Below are 17,474 nucleotides of genomic sequence, written 5' to 3'. Positions count from 1 at the left end.
AAGCGCATCCCAAAGCAGATCCAGTATTTTCACACATGATTACAGTTTTTGTCAGTAAACATTAAAAGAAGCATTTGTTTTACATGTATTGGCCAGTAAACGGTGTGAGAGATGCGTGCGAAGCATGTTTGAATCATGGATATTCAAAATGCTCTGTGGAGTACGATGATTTTTCTGAAAATACACCAAGTTTGTTAGAGAATACTCCAAGTGCAAAACAGGGGTTCCCAGGTCTGGTGACAACAGGATGTTGAAGTGAAGGTGTCCACAACTGTGCAGGTCTGTCTTTCTTTACAGCTAGTTCTGGACGCAGAACTGCAGGTAAAGCCTTTCGCTGTGCATCAAAGTGGGAGTCTTTTCAAATTCTAAACTTTCATTTCTTTTCTTTTTATATATCAGATACCCTGTAGAATTATTTAGCTTTATTGTCTGTCATGTTGGAAGCTGTGGTCTCTCTTGTCATATGTCAATCCTCTGTTTCATTTCGTTTGCTTTTTTGTATGAAATGTGTGTAATGTTCAGCAGTTCTTCCACTTTTTGGTGTGTTTTGTTTCTGTGTTGTCTTTTGTGGCATGTTTGTACATGTATTCTTGTTGCTTTTATTGCCCCTGACCGTGGGGATGAAACTGAAGAGAGACTTCGTTTCTGAAAGAATAGGCTCGTGCAGTTGGCTTCCCTCAACAGTTTGTTGCTTTTGGGCGATAACAAAGACAATGGTAGCCTTGTTTTGAGACTCCCCCCCCCCCCCTTGTTAGACCTTGTTTTGTCAGATTTTCTGTCTCATACCATCTGTTATTTCTTTTTCTGAATCCCTGTTATTGTTTTTTATTACCTCATTTTCTCCAAATTCTGTAGGTCTGAAAAGTGGGGAGGGACTACTGTGATATTATCCCCCCCCCCCTCCCAAAAGGGAGAGGGAACTCTTGAAAATGTAGACATTTGGTGGCAAATGTGAAATCTTATCTTATAGTCCTGTGACTTACCAGTTCAGAGAAACTGCTTCAAAACATTACCAATCCTGTGACCAGCCAAGTGACATAGTTTTATCCTCCACCATGCGCTGCAAGGAACATCCAGTGAAAGTGAGAGCCCGGGCCCTGCTATACTAGCTAGGGTGTGAAGACATACCAGACTTTACTGTGGGCTTAGGAATTATATTCAGAGAGTGCAGTTCAAAACTTGCTAATGAAGGTACACTGAGAAATGTAACTACTGAACCAGTGAAGACTTTTGTTGTGACACACTACACACACACGCAAACATGTTCCATGAAGACTCATGCATGCACATATACACACACACAAACTCACAAACACACATGCATATACGCTTGCAACCAAGTGCAGGCACACATGCACACATACACACACACACACACACACACTCACACTCTCACACACACTCATACACACTTACACACACATACACACACACGTACACACACACACAGAGTCACACTCTCTCTCAGACACTCTAACAGTAACACACACAGTCACACTCTCTCTCTCTCACTACACACACACACACACACACACACACACCTTACCCTCAGACCACTCAGTAATGAACACAATCCCAGAACTAAACACCTATGTCCATGCTGGGTCCTCAGGGCAGTGTGAACGAGGCGCACCTGATGGACCCCAGCCATGAGATGCAGCACGAGGACCAGGGCATGTACCAGTTCCTCAGCTCACCCCAGCTCCTCATGTTCACCGACTGTCTGTTGGAGTCACACCGCTTCGCCAAGCAGTTCAACTCCAACCACGAGCAGCGCAATGTCCTATGGAAGGCTGGTATGTAACAGTCAAATCTGTCCCTAACATTACCACCAGACCTGGGAACCCATATGATTTTGCCGTATTTTGTACGCTTGATCCCAGCGAAGCTGGAGGTATCCCACGAACGCTATACTGTAATCGACTTGAGAAATTTTCATACCGATAATACATGATAAAGAAGGATTCGTTGTGCCCGATCAGGGGCTACAGTTGGAGATGGAAGTTCACCAAAAATTGGGAACATACTAACTAAAATACGGTGGGTGCAATAGGCGCCCCCATTTTTCCAGCAAACGCCACCCAAGGCCGCTTTGGACGGGTAGAAATTCCGTAGTTTCCAAGTCTATGGATAAAGCTCGCGTAAGAAGCTTACGTCACGGTCGAAAATCTTTGACGTCAATTAATAAATCATGACGTCATGCCTACCTGTACTGTAGTCTTTCTCTCTCGCGCGGTGTGTGTGTGTGTGTGTGTTCATTTTGTGCAAATGTGTTAGTGTTTCTGTTTGTGTGTGCGTGTGTATGTGTGTGTTTGTGTGTGTGTGTGTGCGCGTGTGTGTGCGCGTGCATGAGTCTGTACTCGTGTGTGTGGTGTGTGTGTGTATGTACGAAAGAGAGAGAGAGAGAGGGAGAAAGTGTGTGTATGTGTGTGTGCATGAGTTTGTGTGTATGTTTGTGTGTGTATGAGTGTGTTTGTAAAGGTGTGTGTGTCCCTCTGTCTATGTACGTATGAGTGTGTGTATGAGATTTTTGTAAGTCACTGTGTGTGTGTATGTGTTTGTGGGTATGTGTGTGTGTGTGAGCCTGTGTTTGTGTGCATGTGTGCATGCATGCGTATGTACATGTGTGTGTGTGTGTGTGTCTGTCTGTAAGAGAGAGAAAAGAGAGAGAGAGAGAGAGTGTGTGTGTGCATAAGTGTATGTGTGTGTGTATGTGTGTTTGTTTGTAAAGGTGTGTATGTCCGTCTGTCTGTATGTGCGTATGGGTTTGTTTTATGTGTATGAAGTGTGTGTGAGAGAGTGAGTGAGTGCGTGTGTATGTGTGTACGTGTGTGACTTGGGGTTTGTGTGTGTGTGTGTTTCAGAGACAGAGAGAGAGAGAGGTTTGTCTTTCGCTGGGGTTTGCAGTGCCTTGGCGTTGCACTTCTACTTAATTGTCTAAAATACAATCAGTACGTTCGGTGAAAAAATATATGACGTGAAAAGTTCTTTAACACTTTCTACCCCACCTATGTTGACCAAGTTTTTTTTTAGCCGAGACCAGCTGTGCTGCAGCAGGTCACTCAGAATTGTAGTAACTGTGAAGTAACTGTGTATCAACACGGTGGAATGCAGGCATTAGATCGACGTTACAGGAGTGACTGTGTGTACGGATATATCCGTACCAAGTCAGATAGAGCCATATGAGTGGGAACGGATATATCCGTACCTGGGAGACAATGAGTTAAGACTGTTTTTCTTCAGTTTCTTTTAATGATGAAAATAACTTTATAACTCTGCATTTGATCAATGATAACAGCTTTTGTCATTACACATTGAAAGAAGCATTTGTTTTTAATGTATTGGTAAACTTAAATAACGTTGCAACAGACGCATACAAAGCCTGTTTGAATCATTGATGTTCAAATGTTGTGTGGAGTACACCTATTTTTCTGAAAATACGCCACGTTTGTCTGAGAATACTCCAAGTGCAAAACAGGGGTTCCCAGGTCTGCACCACCACTTTGATCTGTCCTTGGAGTGGTGCAGACCTGGCTACCCAAAGGACCGATCAAAGTGGTGGCTACAACACACAAACCTCCCCAAAGGATCCCTGGCAAAGTTCTTTCCTATATGATTCAGCTTTCCATAACAGCCAACTGTCCATAACATCCACCCAAGGGATCGACCAAAAGTGGTGGTTATTGACAGTTGGTTGTTCTCAACCTTTTCATGCACACACAAAAAAAATGTATGGAACATTTCAATCTAAATCACAATACAAGACATTCACAAGGTCCTCTTGAATAACCGGACATGGCTATTCACTTTAGAAGCTAATGTTTTGCATTACTCACGGGGAAAGATTTGTTGCAGGTTTCAAAGGCAAAGCCAAGCCCAACCTGCTGAAGCAGGAAACACAGAGCCTAGCGTGCATGTTCCGCATCTTGTTTCGGATGTACAACGACGAGACACGCACTGACGCCTGGCCCCAGGTGGAGAAGAAGCTTCTAGAGTGAGTATACTGCTGTGATATTGTGTATAGAAGGCTTCTTATGATAAAGTGTTGTGGTACTAACCTACAGTAGGAATTTGAAGCACATGGCTACAGATCCCAATAAATTACGTTTCCTAACAAAAACATAGCTGTCATCAAAGGGCACCGGTTATCTAGGGGCACCTGTGACTGGACTCCTGGGTGTCACCTCAATTTGAGTACATGTACTACTGTGTCCTCCATGAAAGGGTACCCTTGGGACCAGCCAGGTGTCCCTGCATGGCAGCTTTTCTTTCATGATAGGGATACTTTGGCACTTTGTTTAAATAAGTTAACAGGCAAACAGAAACTAGAAAGACACAGACACTGTTGTTTTGAGAGTGTTTTTCCCCTTCAAAGTAGTTTGTTTTACTGGTACAGTGTAGTGAAGGATCATGGCGCAGTATGATTGTACCCTGTTCTCAGTCCTGTGGTTAAAAACCCTGTTCTTCTTCTTCTTCGTTCGTGGGCTGAAACTCCCACGTACACTCGTGTTTTTGCACGAGTGGAATTTTACGTGTATGACCGTTTTTACCCCGCCATTTAGGCAGCCATACGCCGCTTTCGGAGGAAGCATGCTGGGTATTTTCGTGTTTCTATAACCCACCGAACTCTGACATGGATTACAGGATCTTTTACGTGCGCACTTGGTCTTGTGCTTGCGTGTACACACGAAGGGGGATAAGCCACTAGCAGGTCTGCACATAAGTTGACCTGGGAGATCGGAAAAATCTCCACACTTAACCCACCAGGCGGCCGCGGCCGGGATTCGAACCCTCGACCTTCCGATTAGGAGGCCGACGTCTTACCACCACGCCACAGCGCCCGTCAAAAACCCTGTTCAAAATTGATCTTTCCGTTCGTTGTGCTTTGTTTGAGGGACATATGAGTTTCAACCTTAACTGGTACTTCTATTCCATTTGCTCATTTCTCTTCAAGGAGTGCATGATTTGAATTCTGTTTCATAAATTAGATACATGAAAAATAAAAGCCTTTTTGTTGCTTTACATTTTGTTTTTAATTCCTTCTCAGTCACATCGTCAAAGGCTTCATGGAAAATGATGATCATGAGTGTCGGTGTTTTCATGCATTATGTGTGTGTTGTTGCAGTGTCAAAGGCTTCATGGAAAGTGCATGAATGTCAGTGTTTTCATGTATTATATGCTTATTGTTGCAGTGTGTGCCGGCTTCATGGAAAGTGCATGATTATGAATGTCAGTGTTTTCATGCATTATGTGTGCGTTGTTGCAGTGTATGCCGAGAAGCCCTGGACTATTTCCTGAGCCTGCAGTCAGACAGTCACAGGGAAGCGTGGTGCAGTCTCCTGCTGCTGATCATCACTCGCATGCTCAAAATGTCAGAGGACAGGGTGAGTGAAACCTCAGCAGTTAACTGCCCCCTTGAGTGGGTTTGACGGCTGTTCAGGGCTCTTTTGTCTCCTCTCACTGTTGTTTCTCTTTCCTCATTGAACAATCATTAGGGGGGGGGGGGTCTGGTAGATCAATTCTTAGAGCACTGGCTTTGTGATCCTCAGATCACAGATTGAAATCCAGGCTGGGATGGGCACAGTTGCTGACTGGGAGATGGTATCCCCCATGGCATGTAAAAGACCTGAGTCATTGTGCCAGAAGCGCAGGTGACAGATTACACCACAACACACGCCCGAGTCACACAACTCTTGTTGCTATAACTTTTTACTGGGACCATAGACCTTTAATCCTGGACCGCCTACTAGCTCTCTCTCCGCTCTTTCTCTCTATTACGAGGTAGCGGCCTCTCGCATTTAGGAACCTACGCTTACATGGCCTTTCAGAAATCAGGGGGATGTCATATCCGGTGTCGATTGTAAACATGGACGAAGTTGCCGAGGTAAGTTCTGAAAATGCTAAAATAAACTCAGCAAAAGTGCATATGGAACATGTTTTTCGATGAGTTTTGTTAAGTTTAGTTTGGAGTTTTGGAAAATCCAGTTCATTGTCACCTCCCATTGTCACAAATAACTGGAGCGTGCTTTCTTTTCACTGTCTTCGAATCGCTGGCCTTTCAAACCGGACGTCACGCACCCCTGAAAGTTGAGAGTCGTAACCTCTAAGGGTCACGTGACGAGTTGGCGGTCCAGGCTATTTGGTCTATGCTGGGAGGAAGCGACCCGAATGTCCCAGCAATGAGATAATAATAAAGTATGAAATGAAATGAAATCTCTCTGTTCACAGTTCCGTGTCCATGCGTCGGTCTACTACCCTCTGCTGTGTGAGACTATGCTGTTCGACCTCAAGCCGGAAGTGCGTTCTATACTGAAGAAATTCTTCTCTCGTGTGGGACCGGCATTTGGAATCACCCCAAGAACGTAATCACCACCCTGTGGAACAGTGGCAGTCAATACGAATGTGTCCGCAAAAGTTTGAGTGATAGTTGTGCATTTTGTGGGCTGGCTGATTTGTTGTGTGTTAGAGAATGGGATAACGCCTGTGATCTGAGTATGTGGGTGTGCGTGTCTGTGTGAGAGATAAAGTGAGCGATATGCAGTTCAGAGTGTGTACCTATGAGACTATCCTTCTATCAAAACATTCCTCAACATTTTTGTGGCGTTCTTTGTAGTTATTGTATTTTGTTTTCTTCTTTCCCAGTTAAAGTTCAAATGTGACATTTTTTGGTTGCATCTGGTTCAAGTTAGTGTGAATCAGCGTAGAATCTACAGTTACTCTTGCTGACTTCTTTTTCTTGTGCAAATTGAAGAAGAAAATATTTAATACCAGTTGATAGATAATATTTTTGAAGAATGAAAAAACCTATAGGTGTTGTTGTTTTTCAATCTGATGGAATTTTCATGTTCCATGTTTTGTGTTACCGACAGGGTGGAACAAACATTTATTTCCCAGTACATCAGTTACCAAAAGAAGTTTATTAATACAAAATTGCATATTTGTTTTTAATTTGATGCAGAGTTGTTAAAACACAGTACATCAGTTGGCAAAAGAAGTATATGAATACAAAGTTGCATGATTGTTTCTGGTTTGACTCAGAATTCTTGAAACACATGCAGGCCATTTTGCCATGTACGTACTGCAAAATTTGGTAACTGACAGAAAATGTTTTGACTGTGTCTGAGTGCACTTGAGTGTGTAATTGTTAATATGAGATATTACTTTGTTGTGTGACAAATGCTTATTATTGTACATAGTGCTTCTTGTAAATACAGGTGCAATGCAAATGAAGCTATCCCACTATCAGCCATGCTTCACGTTTTATAAAATTAATTTCATATAAGTCCGTGTGATATTAGTGTATGAATACATTCTACCTAATTATGATGAATGTAGAACTTTTTTCTTTGATGGGGAGGTAATTATGTAACTTTCCTATGTGTTAAATCATCATCACGTGATTATCTAATGCCACATGTATTAATATAAGTATTGCATACCAGTTTGAGGTTTGCGTTATCAGTTTTATATACTGTAATACACACTTGTAGGAGGTAGCATGTGGTCATTCTCAAATACCGTTACAGCCATAAGTAATAGATTTGATTTCAAAGTACATGACTGTACTCTTAATTTTGTAAGTGGTTTTGAGGGTTTGATGTTTTACTTTTTGTCTCGAGCAACCCTGTCTAATAAGGGGTTTGTTTCCTCAGCATCATTAAGTCATTCTGATTGACAAGTTATTTAATATTTTTTGTCAGTATTTTAAGTACATGTAGCATACACTATTTGTAAGACTATGAAAACGGACGTTTCAGTTCAGAATGTAGTACTTTTGTTGTTGTACCAAGAGAAAGTACATGTACCTTTCTTCAAGCAACTCTCAGTTGTACTTCTTCAATAATTCTGTGCTTAGTGCCTGTGACACACCATTTTTGAGATGGAAATTTTCTTCGTTTCGGGGGTACATGTATGGCTCATGTTAAACATCTTTTAGTTTGATCAAACACAGTGTGGAAGCCCTCGTGTCTACCAAGGTCTCACCAAAATTAACAATTTTAATTTTTCCCATTTCATATTTAACTGCTTTGTGACATTTGTGTTAACTCTGGGAGAGATATGCACTTCTTTGTTTTCACGATGTGCCACCATTTTATTCATTTAATACGTTATCCACTTGTTACTCAGATCAAAGTAATTGAGTTACTAAAGTGTGCAATCACCAGATTTCAACAGCGAAGGAGAACAATTCAGCTGTTGTACGGTCATTTATGAAATCATGGTTTTAAGCTTTCTTGAAAAGCCGCAGTCAAGTCGGGGAATACAGACGCTACTTGTTGCTATAGTCTGCTGTGGGTTAGTCACGATTGTTAATTAGGTTAAACAGCGACCATAGTGACGGGACATTTCTGGTATTTTACCAATAAAAATATGAAAACACTGGAAACAAAATGGCGATCGGTCATACATGCACTGGCATTTCATTTGACCCTTTTCCTGACAAATATAATGTAATTACCGTTTCTTTAAACTTGGTTTGACTGTTTGGCATAACGGAGTGACCGATTTCTGCAAAAGCCAAGACTTGTACAGAAACTGCAGTTTATGAAATGACCGAGGTGATCACTGGTTATATTAACACCTGTGCTATTATTCACTCAATTAAGAAATACGTTGCAAAGAGGGAATTTCTGCTCCGCACCTTCCCCACTCTACCCTCCCCTCGACCCCAGTCCTACTTTTCGCCAAAAGAAAACTAATAGACATAAAAAGCATGAGTCAGGATGACAATGAACAAACAAACAAAATGCTCAATGAACTAGTGTAAATGGCGCCAGGTGGTATGGCGGAGGTAAGGAGCCAATACACTGTAAAAATGGTGGTGTAAATGTTCTGTATCTCTAGCTGATGGTGGTGATGAGGATGATGAAGTTTATGGGTGGGTGGTTTGGGAGTAAAAGTTTTCAGTATGCAAGTAGTCTTCTTATCGAATGTCGAGATAGATACATTCTTGGTGTTTGCTTATTCTTGGCAGTAGTGGCTTAAATGGCATGATAATTCTGTAGTTTGTGTTCACACTTAGCAGCTAGCATCACAAGGTCATCTCTCTCTCTCTCTCTGCCTTTGTAGATCTCTTATTCCATGATCAGGTGATTTTCATCAGTTTAAACACTGTTCTTCTTGCATTGCACCACAAAAGACTATCTGTTCAGCACTGGCTGTGATGTAGAACCATGGTTGTGTCAAGATGTGAAGAACATCTTGTTCTGTCCTTTTGCCTTGGAACCTCTTCGCTGATGGCCAAATTTAATGTGGTCTGTTTGCCAAGTTCGGAACTTACTACCTGCCATTCACTGGTACTTATTGTTTCCAATTTCCTTGTTTTCTATCCGAGTTGAACCGGCTCCATCCCTGTATGCTAACTTTTTACACTAAACCGAGGAAAGGCTTGCCTCTACGATTCTGCACAGGTGAAAAAGTGTCGTTTAACTGCATTATTCATGTAAATGCAGTGAGCTTTCTCCTTTGTTCCTTTTTGAACTTTTGTTATACGTAGCTAGAATCTAAAAACCAATCTTTTTCATAGCCAGGTTTGTGCAAAATCCTCTTTATGCGATGAGAATGAAAAAAAAATCAAAGAGTGACACCTGTTATCTATACATTTGAATTTTTTGTTTAACTGCGGGTACTGTTTGCACTTACTTGCGTTTGAACAATGTAAGACTGCCATTATAAAATGCAGGGACTGTGTTATAAACGTCCAGCAGATTTTATTCACACCAAGATGTTACTTGGAAGAAGCTACTTTCATCATTGTAACTATTTGACATGTGCACTACTGTTTTACGTGGGCTGAATCACTGTATGGATTGCATGATGCACTTTTATTTATTTTCCATCAAACCTGCTTCACCATTCTCGACAGACATAAAATTTGTGTGTAAAATGATGTCTGACTCACATATTCTAAACATATATTCGACAGATATTCTGTTTTTGGAGCAAAATGAATGATGGATTAAAACTACACAAAGAAGAAATGCTCATGGTGGATTTTTGTGTATGTTTGAATGTAATAACAAGAACATGCCGCTCAACTATCAATCTTGCATGCAAACATCACCAAAATGCATTTAAAATCATCGTTCTCAACCAGCTAGTTTTTTTTATGCTTTCCATAGTTCAATCATGATGTGAACAAACTGAAACTCATACTGAATGCACCGTGAAACCCCCCTTTTCAGATGCCCAATTGGGGCGGGGATAATAAGAATAAGAATACTTTATTATCTCATAGAGAAATTCAGGCGTGGTACATAACAATAATACAAACAGGACATTGTTTTTACATGACATATAGCACTGTATAACAGGGCAGGTTATAAACACACCTCCCACATACCTTTCTGGCCATTGTAGCTCAGTCGGTAGAGCGCTGGATTTGTATCGCTGTCAGCGTGAGTTCGTCTCCACGTTCGGCGAGAGATTTATTTCTCAGAGTTAACTTTGTGTGCAGACTCTCCTCGGTGTCCGAACACCCCCCGTGTGTACACGCAAGCACAAGACCAAGTGCGCACGAAAAAGATCCTGTAATCCATGTCAGAGTTCGGTGGGTTATAGAAACACGAAAATACCCAGCATGCTTCCTCCGAAAGCGGCGTATGGCTGCCTAAATGGCGGGGTAAAAACGGTCATACACGTAAAAGCCGTGGGAGTTTCAGCCCATGAACGAGAAAAAACAAAAAAAACCGACGCCCAATTTAAGACTTCCTGTTTTTTAAGACCTTAGTTTTTCCTCTGTCTGTAGCCTCTGTAACTGTACCCCCACATGTCTCCCTCTTTACGACCTGATTTCATCACATTATAAAGGTCATAAAAGGGGGGTTCCACTGTTCCATCCTTCTGGTGAAATTGATTATCTGTACTGTGTAAGGGTGTGTGCTAGCATCTGTGTGTTTGTGTGCATTGAATGATTCTATTTTTAACTACATTTTCAAAGTATCTGTTTACCATTAAAAGGATTTGTGAAAGAATGTGTCATGCTTGTTTAGTGCAATTTAAATATGTTCACTATCAAGAAGACACACACACAAAAATCCCAAAACGGGCAAATGCTTAGATGTTCAAAAAGCTACAAACATAAAAATCAGAAGAACAAAATGTTTATTTCATCAAATCATTCACAACAATCAAGAAGTAAAATCATTCAGCATTCTGTCACATACTCACGAAATGCTGCCTTTTCATGGACACACTGGGTATTCAGAATTATAACATAAAATTGCATAAAATGATAACATCGATCAAACAAAAGAAATATGCAGACATTCATCAGCTCACAGGAAATTGTAAACGCAGCTGTAAAACACTAACAAAAAACTCTGAGCAGCTTCATCCACACAAGTTTTCAGCAATTATACAGGATTTTCTTCTCACAAGCCGCAGGAGCTCAACATCCATGCTGGTACATGATCCTTCTCAGTCATGACATATCTACACACTAGTTTTCAGCAATTATACACCACTGGCAGGAGAACAACATCGGCGCTGATAGTGTAACAGGATTTTTCTCATTCATGACTTGTTTTCACCACCCGTGGATTCTCCCAGTTTCTGCTGATCAGCTACCGTGTTTCCAGAATCAGTACTTCCATTTTGAACTTCTGAAGATGTTTGACTTTGAGTGACAGTTTCCTGTTTTGGGTTCTCTGTAATCTTGCCTACGAAGTAGGCATCTGTACTTTCTGAGCTTCCGTTTTCATTATTCTGCTCTTCTGTTGCGTCTGGGTCCTTGTCAGTTTCCTTTTCCTCGCAGTCATCATCTCTGTTCTCAGTGTCTGACACCACAGACTGCACAGCACAGACAGATAACATGAGTTTAACCACAGTAAATAAACATGAGTCTAAGCACAGTAAACAAACACGAATCTAACCACACTAAACAAATCAAAATCGACATACATATATATAGCAAGGATATAGCTTGGATTTATTCCCAGGCCTTGGCTTCCTCAAACATTAAAAAAGAGTTGTAGCAGCTCTGTCGAAATTACTAGTGTTTTCTGCCACTTAAATAAAATCTTGACGTTTTGCAGACTGTCAACACCAAATGTCATCCCTGATACATGAACATGTGCAAGACTTTTTACCATAACGGTCTAAACTTCTAAATGCTTTAGTTCTGCCGTGCACAATTTGGGGTAGAAAACAGAAAATAAAACACCAAAGAAATCTTTGATACGCTGTGTGCCTGTATACAGGCACATGAACCTGTGTGTGCCTTTATCACTGTCAGTGGTTTGTAAAAACGTAAACGAAGAAATGTTAAGTGTTTTGACAGGAACACCACAGGCACACAAAATCCCACTGACCTGTAAGAGAGCAGAGAGGGCAGCAGCCTGACTTGACAGCTCCATCAGCTTCTCATTCTCTTCTCTCAGGGAATCGACTTCCAGGTGTAGCTGCACACATGGGAAAACACATGAAAAACTGACAATAAAGACATTATCTAAAATGAAAAAGATATTAAGCGGGTTGACAATAAAGACTTTATCTAAAATTAAAAGGATATTTAGCGGGTTGACAATAAAGGCATTATCTAAAATGAAAGATGTTTAGCGGGTTGATTCCTTCACTCAGTGAAGACTGCACAGTAACCAAGAAATCTCTCACAGATAAGTTTCTGTTCTGTTTGCGCTAGCTTGTAATATAACTTATAAGTGTGTCAAGAGCATCTTAGTTTAATATGGACTGCCACTGGGTCAGGAAGTTTGACACTGGGGTCACTCACACACACGCATGCACATAATTATGACGAATGGAACAGCACAATGGAAAGAGTTGTTGCAGTTATAAAAGCATTCCCTGCAAACACTATTGACACTACACTCAAACCTGCCTTGGAGACCACTCGCCCATTACGACCACCCCAAAGGATCCCTGATAAAAATGTTCTCTGTATAATTCATCTTTCCATCTAGTCACCACTATTGGTTGGTACCTTGGGTGGTCGTCACACTCACAGACAGGTTCGATTTGTAAGTTAATATCGCAAGCCAATAGAGCATCCTGTGCATGCACGGATAGCATTAACTAGTCATTTCTGGCCCTGAGAAAAATCGCAAGATATTGGAAATCAGCAAAGCCATACCAACCAGTTATTATATTGTCCGACAGGTTTTGTTACACAGAGTCTGAGAGATGACATAATTACTGCATGCTTTGACTTGTCTTGACTGCTTGAAGAGGCGGTGACCAGTTTTTTTTATTTTTATATATATGTAAAGAAATACTGGTCTCGAAAATGGCTAGCGTAACCACTGTACATGAAGTGCCAAGTTCTGACTTACTGATCTGTTTTCCTCAAGAGTGTCGTTCAGTGCCTGTCGTCTTTGTTCTGCAATTTCCTTCCAGTAGCTTTCAGGAACAGGTTCTGTAAGCATGAAATGAGTGACCATAGTAAATTATTATTCATGTAGATTTAAACCATTACGCCACTTGTAACCAGTAAACATCTGGTACAAATGGGAGTGGTGTTAGCTAGAGCATGCGACACTTTCTCTTTTAGTATGAAAAAGGTGCAATGTGAAGAAATGGTTACTCGCATAAGAAAGTTCATGCTTGCAAAAAAATGATACAACATTATAACAAAAATAATTCTGTTTGCAAAAAAAACCAGAACAGCACATCTACATGAGAAAATAAAAAGACCCTAACAAAAAAAAACTACAACCACACACTGACACAGGCTTATGTCAGGATAACTGGAATTTACCCCCCCCCCCCCCCAATATTCTTACAAATTGTATGTTTGACCTATGCTGGACAAGGGATGGGCTAATCGTCTGCCCAGTCACCAGGGGCGAGTAAAAAAATCCGCCGGGCTAGTAGAAACCACCTGCCAACTCGCCCGGCTGACCAATGAAAATTCTGGTCAAATGCGATCCTTTTGATTGTAATATCGGGTTTAAAGCCATATAAACACTGCAGATGAAGTGTGGTATGTACCGGGCCAGCGAAATTTCTGCCGGGCTAGTGATTTTCTTGAATTTACTCGCCTGGCTGGTGAATTAACCCTTAGGCTGGTTGTCGCGACATATGTCGCGCTACTTTACGCATACTGTCACCAGGTTGTCACGACATATGTCGCGCTACTGGCTCAGTCTGTTTGGTCGGTTCCGATTACCTCCCATGGATGCGAAAACCTATATGACCGTTTTTCTTTATTTTTCTCTCTGTTAATTCACCAGTGGCTATGTAACATGTGTTACAGAATTGCACCAGTGTAAGGGTTAACATTTTGAGATTTGGCCATCCCTGTGGACATTAGCTACATAACGTACAACACTTCTTTCAAATTAATTTTAAATATGAGTATGTATGTACTGTTTTACCATTATACCTTTGATCATAAGCTCATACGCCTCGTCCTCTTCATTCTCCACAAAGGAGTGAGTCCTTTTGCTTGCTGTCTCCACTTGATGCTGCTCCTGTAGACGCTCATCAATCAGATCTTCCAGGAGGCTGTCGTCTGTCTGGGTGGTTACGCACTCTGACTTGCCAGATTTGCGCTCTTCTGATGCCTTCCGGTTTGAGTTACTGTCATGGAAAACCCTCACTGGACCATGTGTGGGCTTGATCTTCATCTTCTCTCCGGGCTTGCCATTTTTGCCAGCCTAAAATTGTGTGGAAAAATATGGAATATTGACATTAATAATCACAAGTGATAAAACTTTTAAACAAACAAAATGTCCTGTTAGACCCGAGGTGGAGGTGGCTGGAAATGAAAATGAAATGAACAGAAAAGCTGGTGAATCTGATTATGTTCTGAAACTTTAAAAGTATAGATAAAGTTTAAATACTGCACTACCATTCTGAAATAGATTTACCAAGTGTTCCATTCAAAACATGGATTTCCTTAAAAATCCCTAAATATCAGGGTTGTACATAATATTCTACGTAAAATAAAAATCTCTTCTCAAGAGAAATTTGGTGAGTAAAGATCGACTCCTAAAAATGTCAGGTCACTTCGTGACTTGCAATTGTACAATTCATACCTGCCAATCATGCAGTAGCAAGCATTATGCCCCATCCCCCCACAAACAGACATTAGGAAAAGAACACAATGAAGAGTAATTGAATTTTTTTTAAGTTTTCATCATGCACATGACTTTGTATTTGTTTACTGTTTCAATGATTTTTTGTAAGGCGCTTAAAACTATGTAGGATTTGCGCCATATGAATACCCTTATTATTATAATATTGATAACAGTACTTACAATTATTGGAGTCAGTCCTACTCCCACCAGTGCCTTGTCATCAAATGCTGACTGCTGTAGTGTCTGCAATGACTTTCGATCATGTCCTTCCTGTAGAACAATTCAAAACAGTCCCAGATCTGCAGACAGGCATCCAACACTCAAAACATTCTTCTATCGACTTCAAGAAAACAATTCTAAGGTTCCTCCATCTCTATTAGTATTAGCCTATGTAGACCATCTTATAGAACTTTGTAAACCACCACCGACTTGTCAAGACTTTTAGTTTTAGTCCTGGGAACAGCATTTTTCCACTTCAAGTTCCACTTGGGAATACACCTTGGGAATGTAGACCTTTTCGATATCTGAGCAGCTCTCGCGGAATATCCGCGAGACACGCTCTTTGTTATGCTTTGAACGTCGCGAGAACTTCTAATCGCGGCTTTTGCAGCTCGCGCGGGATAACTGTACCCCATACTTTCCTGTGCTCTGAAGTTTACGAGAGTTTGGAATACCGATAGGGTCTATTGGACATGTATGCAGACAAACCAAGTCTGGATCAGTGGATGCTCTCTCTGTGGGGTGGGTATTTTTGCAGAATTGATTTTTTTGTAATGTAACTGGCACCTGTGTCAATCTGCGTAAATAATTCTAAAAAAAATCCATTCCACAAAAGAAGCAGGCAGACAGCTTTCAATTTAGCATGCCCAAGTTCATACCTGTCAACCCATACGGTTCCAAATTAGCTCTCTCCATCAACTGTCCACCATATTGTCAAATATATTTCTTGAACATGAAAATGAAGTATGTAGAATTAATTGAATTTCAAAGTCACAATCACTGTTCAAGTTTCACCATGACCGTTCCTCAGATTCAACACTCAAGTCTGAGTCTGACAGCGCTGTCTGAATCTGCAAAGTTTGGCACATGCATTGATTGCACTTTGCAACAACTTCCCAGAATATGGGACACTGTTCATGATTTTTACAAAACATAGGAACACAAGAAGATAAAACAGAGCTCTGTGAACAACCTTCAAGGGGTAATCTTGAACTTTAGTATGTTAAATTCATAGCTCAGAATTCAGAGGCATTCTTCACGACAAATGTTCTTTGGCTTGATTACAGGGACTTGTAAGTTATGTAACTTGTATGACAATGTATCAAAAATAAGTAAAGAATGCCACTGGATTCTGAGCTATGAATTTAACACAAGTTCAAGATTACCCCTTCAAGGTCTTCTGCTCAATTGTAAGTCATTTCACTTTTTAAGCTGCGGAACAGACACCGCAGTGTTTTGAATACAAAGACTTCTTGAAGTTCTTCAGTTCTTGTTAAACTCGCACTCTTTTAAGACTGACATGAAAGCTGAAAGAACGAACCGCGCACACTTAATCAGGCTGATTCATTTGCAAAGCAGCTGCATAGAAGTATCAGTTCTTACCGAATTTACGTTCCCATATGTTTTATGGTTTTGTTTTGGCGTGGAGTGATCACGAGGAAGAGCAATCAGTTCGTCGGAAGCCATCTTGGTTCAATGATCAAATTTCCCGCAAAGCACTGTGGACCAGCCAATCAAATTTCAGCAGACGTCATTTCCTGTTCGGCCACCTCCTTCGCTGATTATAGTGCGTTTCCAAAAACAGTAGACAGCAAAATCCTGGATTCAATGTTCAAGCTTACCGATGTAGCGAATTCAGATTACTCCCAACTGCAGTGTTCTACACCCGAGACTGAAATGTTTCCTGCTCAAATTAAAGAAGTATGCTTAGAGAAAAGCATGTCAGTTTCTTGCAAGTGAAGGATATTCACCCCAGATGATTCGCGGATTTCTTCGAAAACGTGCGCCGAGTGGTTACGTCCCTTGAATGCGAAGGGAAGGATGAAACAAATTTAAAAGTTTAAATTAAAAAAATTTGTTTGAACGAATTTGACCCCATGAATGTAAGTAGTACATGATGGAAGTGAGGGGGGCTTCTTCAGTGTCAGTGGAGTTTATACAAGATCAACAAAGCCGAATCAGAGACCTGAAGTCGGGAGTAATCTGAATTGGCTGCAAATCCGTCGGCATAAAAACATGCAAAGAAGAGTGATAGGTCCCTGTTGTGAATATAATCAAGTGGATAAATTGATTACTTATGTTTCATGAGAACGGCAAACAACGACACATGTTCACCGCCCTCAGCTAATTGAAGAAAGAGGGCGGCCATCAATAAATAGTAGAGCATAGTGCAATTTCATGTTGGTATCTTCTTCACTGAAAGGCATAACCCAAAGA

General features: G+C 41.0%; 2 protein-coding genes and 1 long non-coding RNA gene across 5 annotated transcripts in view; 2 read left to right on the top strand and 1 right to left on the bottom strand.

The window, feature by feature from the left end:
* Positions 1-9,980, top strand: part of LOC138966480 (brefeldin A-inhibited guanine nucleotide-exchange protein 1-like) — a 43,075-nt gene extending 33,095 nt beyond the window's left edge. For all 3 annotated transcript variants that reach the window (XM_070338748.1, XM_070338747.1, XM_070338746.1), the window contains 4 exons: positions 1,613-1,796; positions 3,856-3,994; positions 5,267-5,384; positions 6,229-9,980. In XM_070338748.1, the coding sequence (XP_070194849.1) occupies positions 1,613-1,796; positions 3,856-3,994; positions 5,267-5,384; positions 6,229-6,366 (579 nt within the window). In that variant the 3' untranslated portion in view covers positions 6,367-9,980. The remainder of the gene's footprint in view (positions 1-1,612; positions 1,797-3,855; positions 3,995-5,266; positions 5,385-6,228) is intronic.
* LOC138966485 (uncharacterized) overlaps positions 1-17,474 on the top strand; it is a 114,555-nt gene that overhangs the window by 76,980 nt on the left and 20,101 nt on the right. The gene's annotated exons all lie outside the window — the stretch shown is intronic.
* Positions 11,087-16,931, bottom strand: LOC138966482 (uncharacterized). Its single transcript, XM_070338749.1, has 6 exons — positions 16,641-16,931; positions 15,219-15,308; positions 14,342-14,615; positions 13,290-13,372; positions 12,312-12,401; positions 11,087-11,790 (listed from the first exon to the last, which is right to left on the bottom strand). The coding sequence occupies exons 1-6, from the start codon at positions 16,722-16,724 to the stop codon at positions 11,515-11,517; spliced, it is 897 nt and encodes a 298-aa protein (XP_070194850.1). The 5' UTR covers positions 16,725-16,931; the 3' UTR covers positions 11,087-11,514.

Source organism: Littorina saxatilis, linkage group LG5, assembly GCF_037325665.1.
Source record: "Littorina saxatilis isolate snail1 linkage group LG5, US_GU_Lsax_2.0, whole genome shotgun sequence".
Taxonomy (NCBI): domain Eukaryota; kingdom Metazoa; phylum Mollusca; class Gastropoda; order Littorinimorpha; family Littorinidae; genus Littorina; species Littorina saxatilis.
This window is presented reverse-complemented; position numbering and strand designations above follow the sequence as displayed.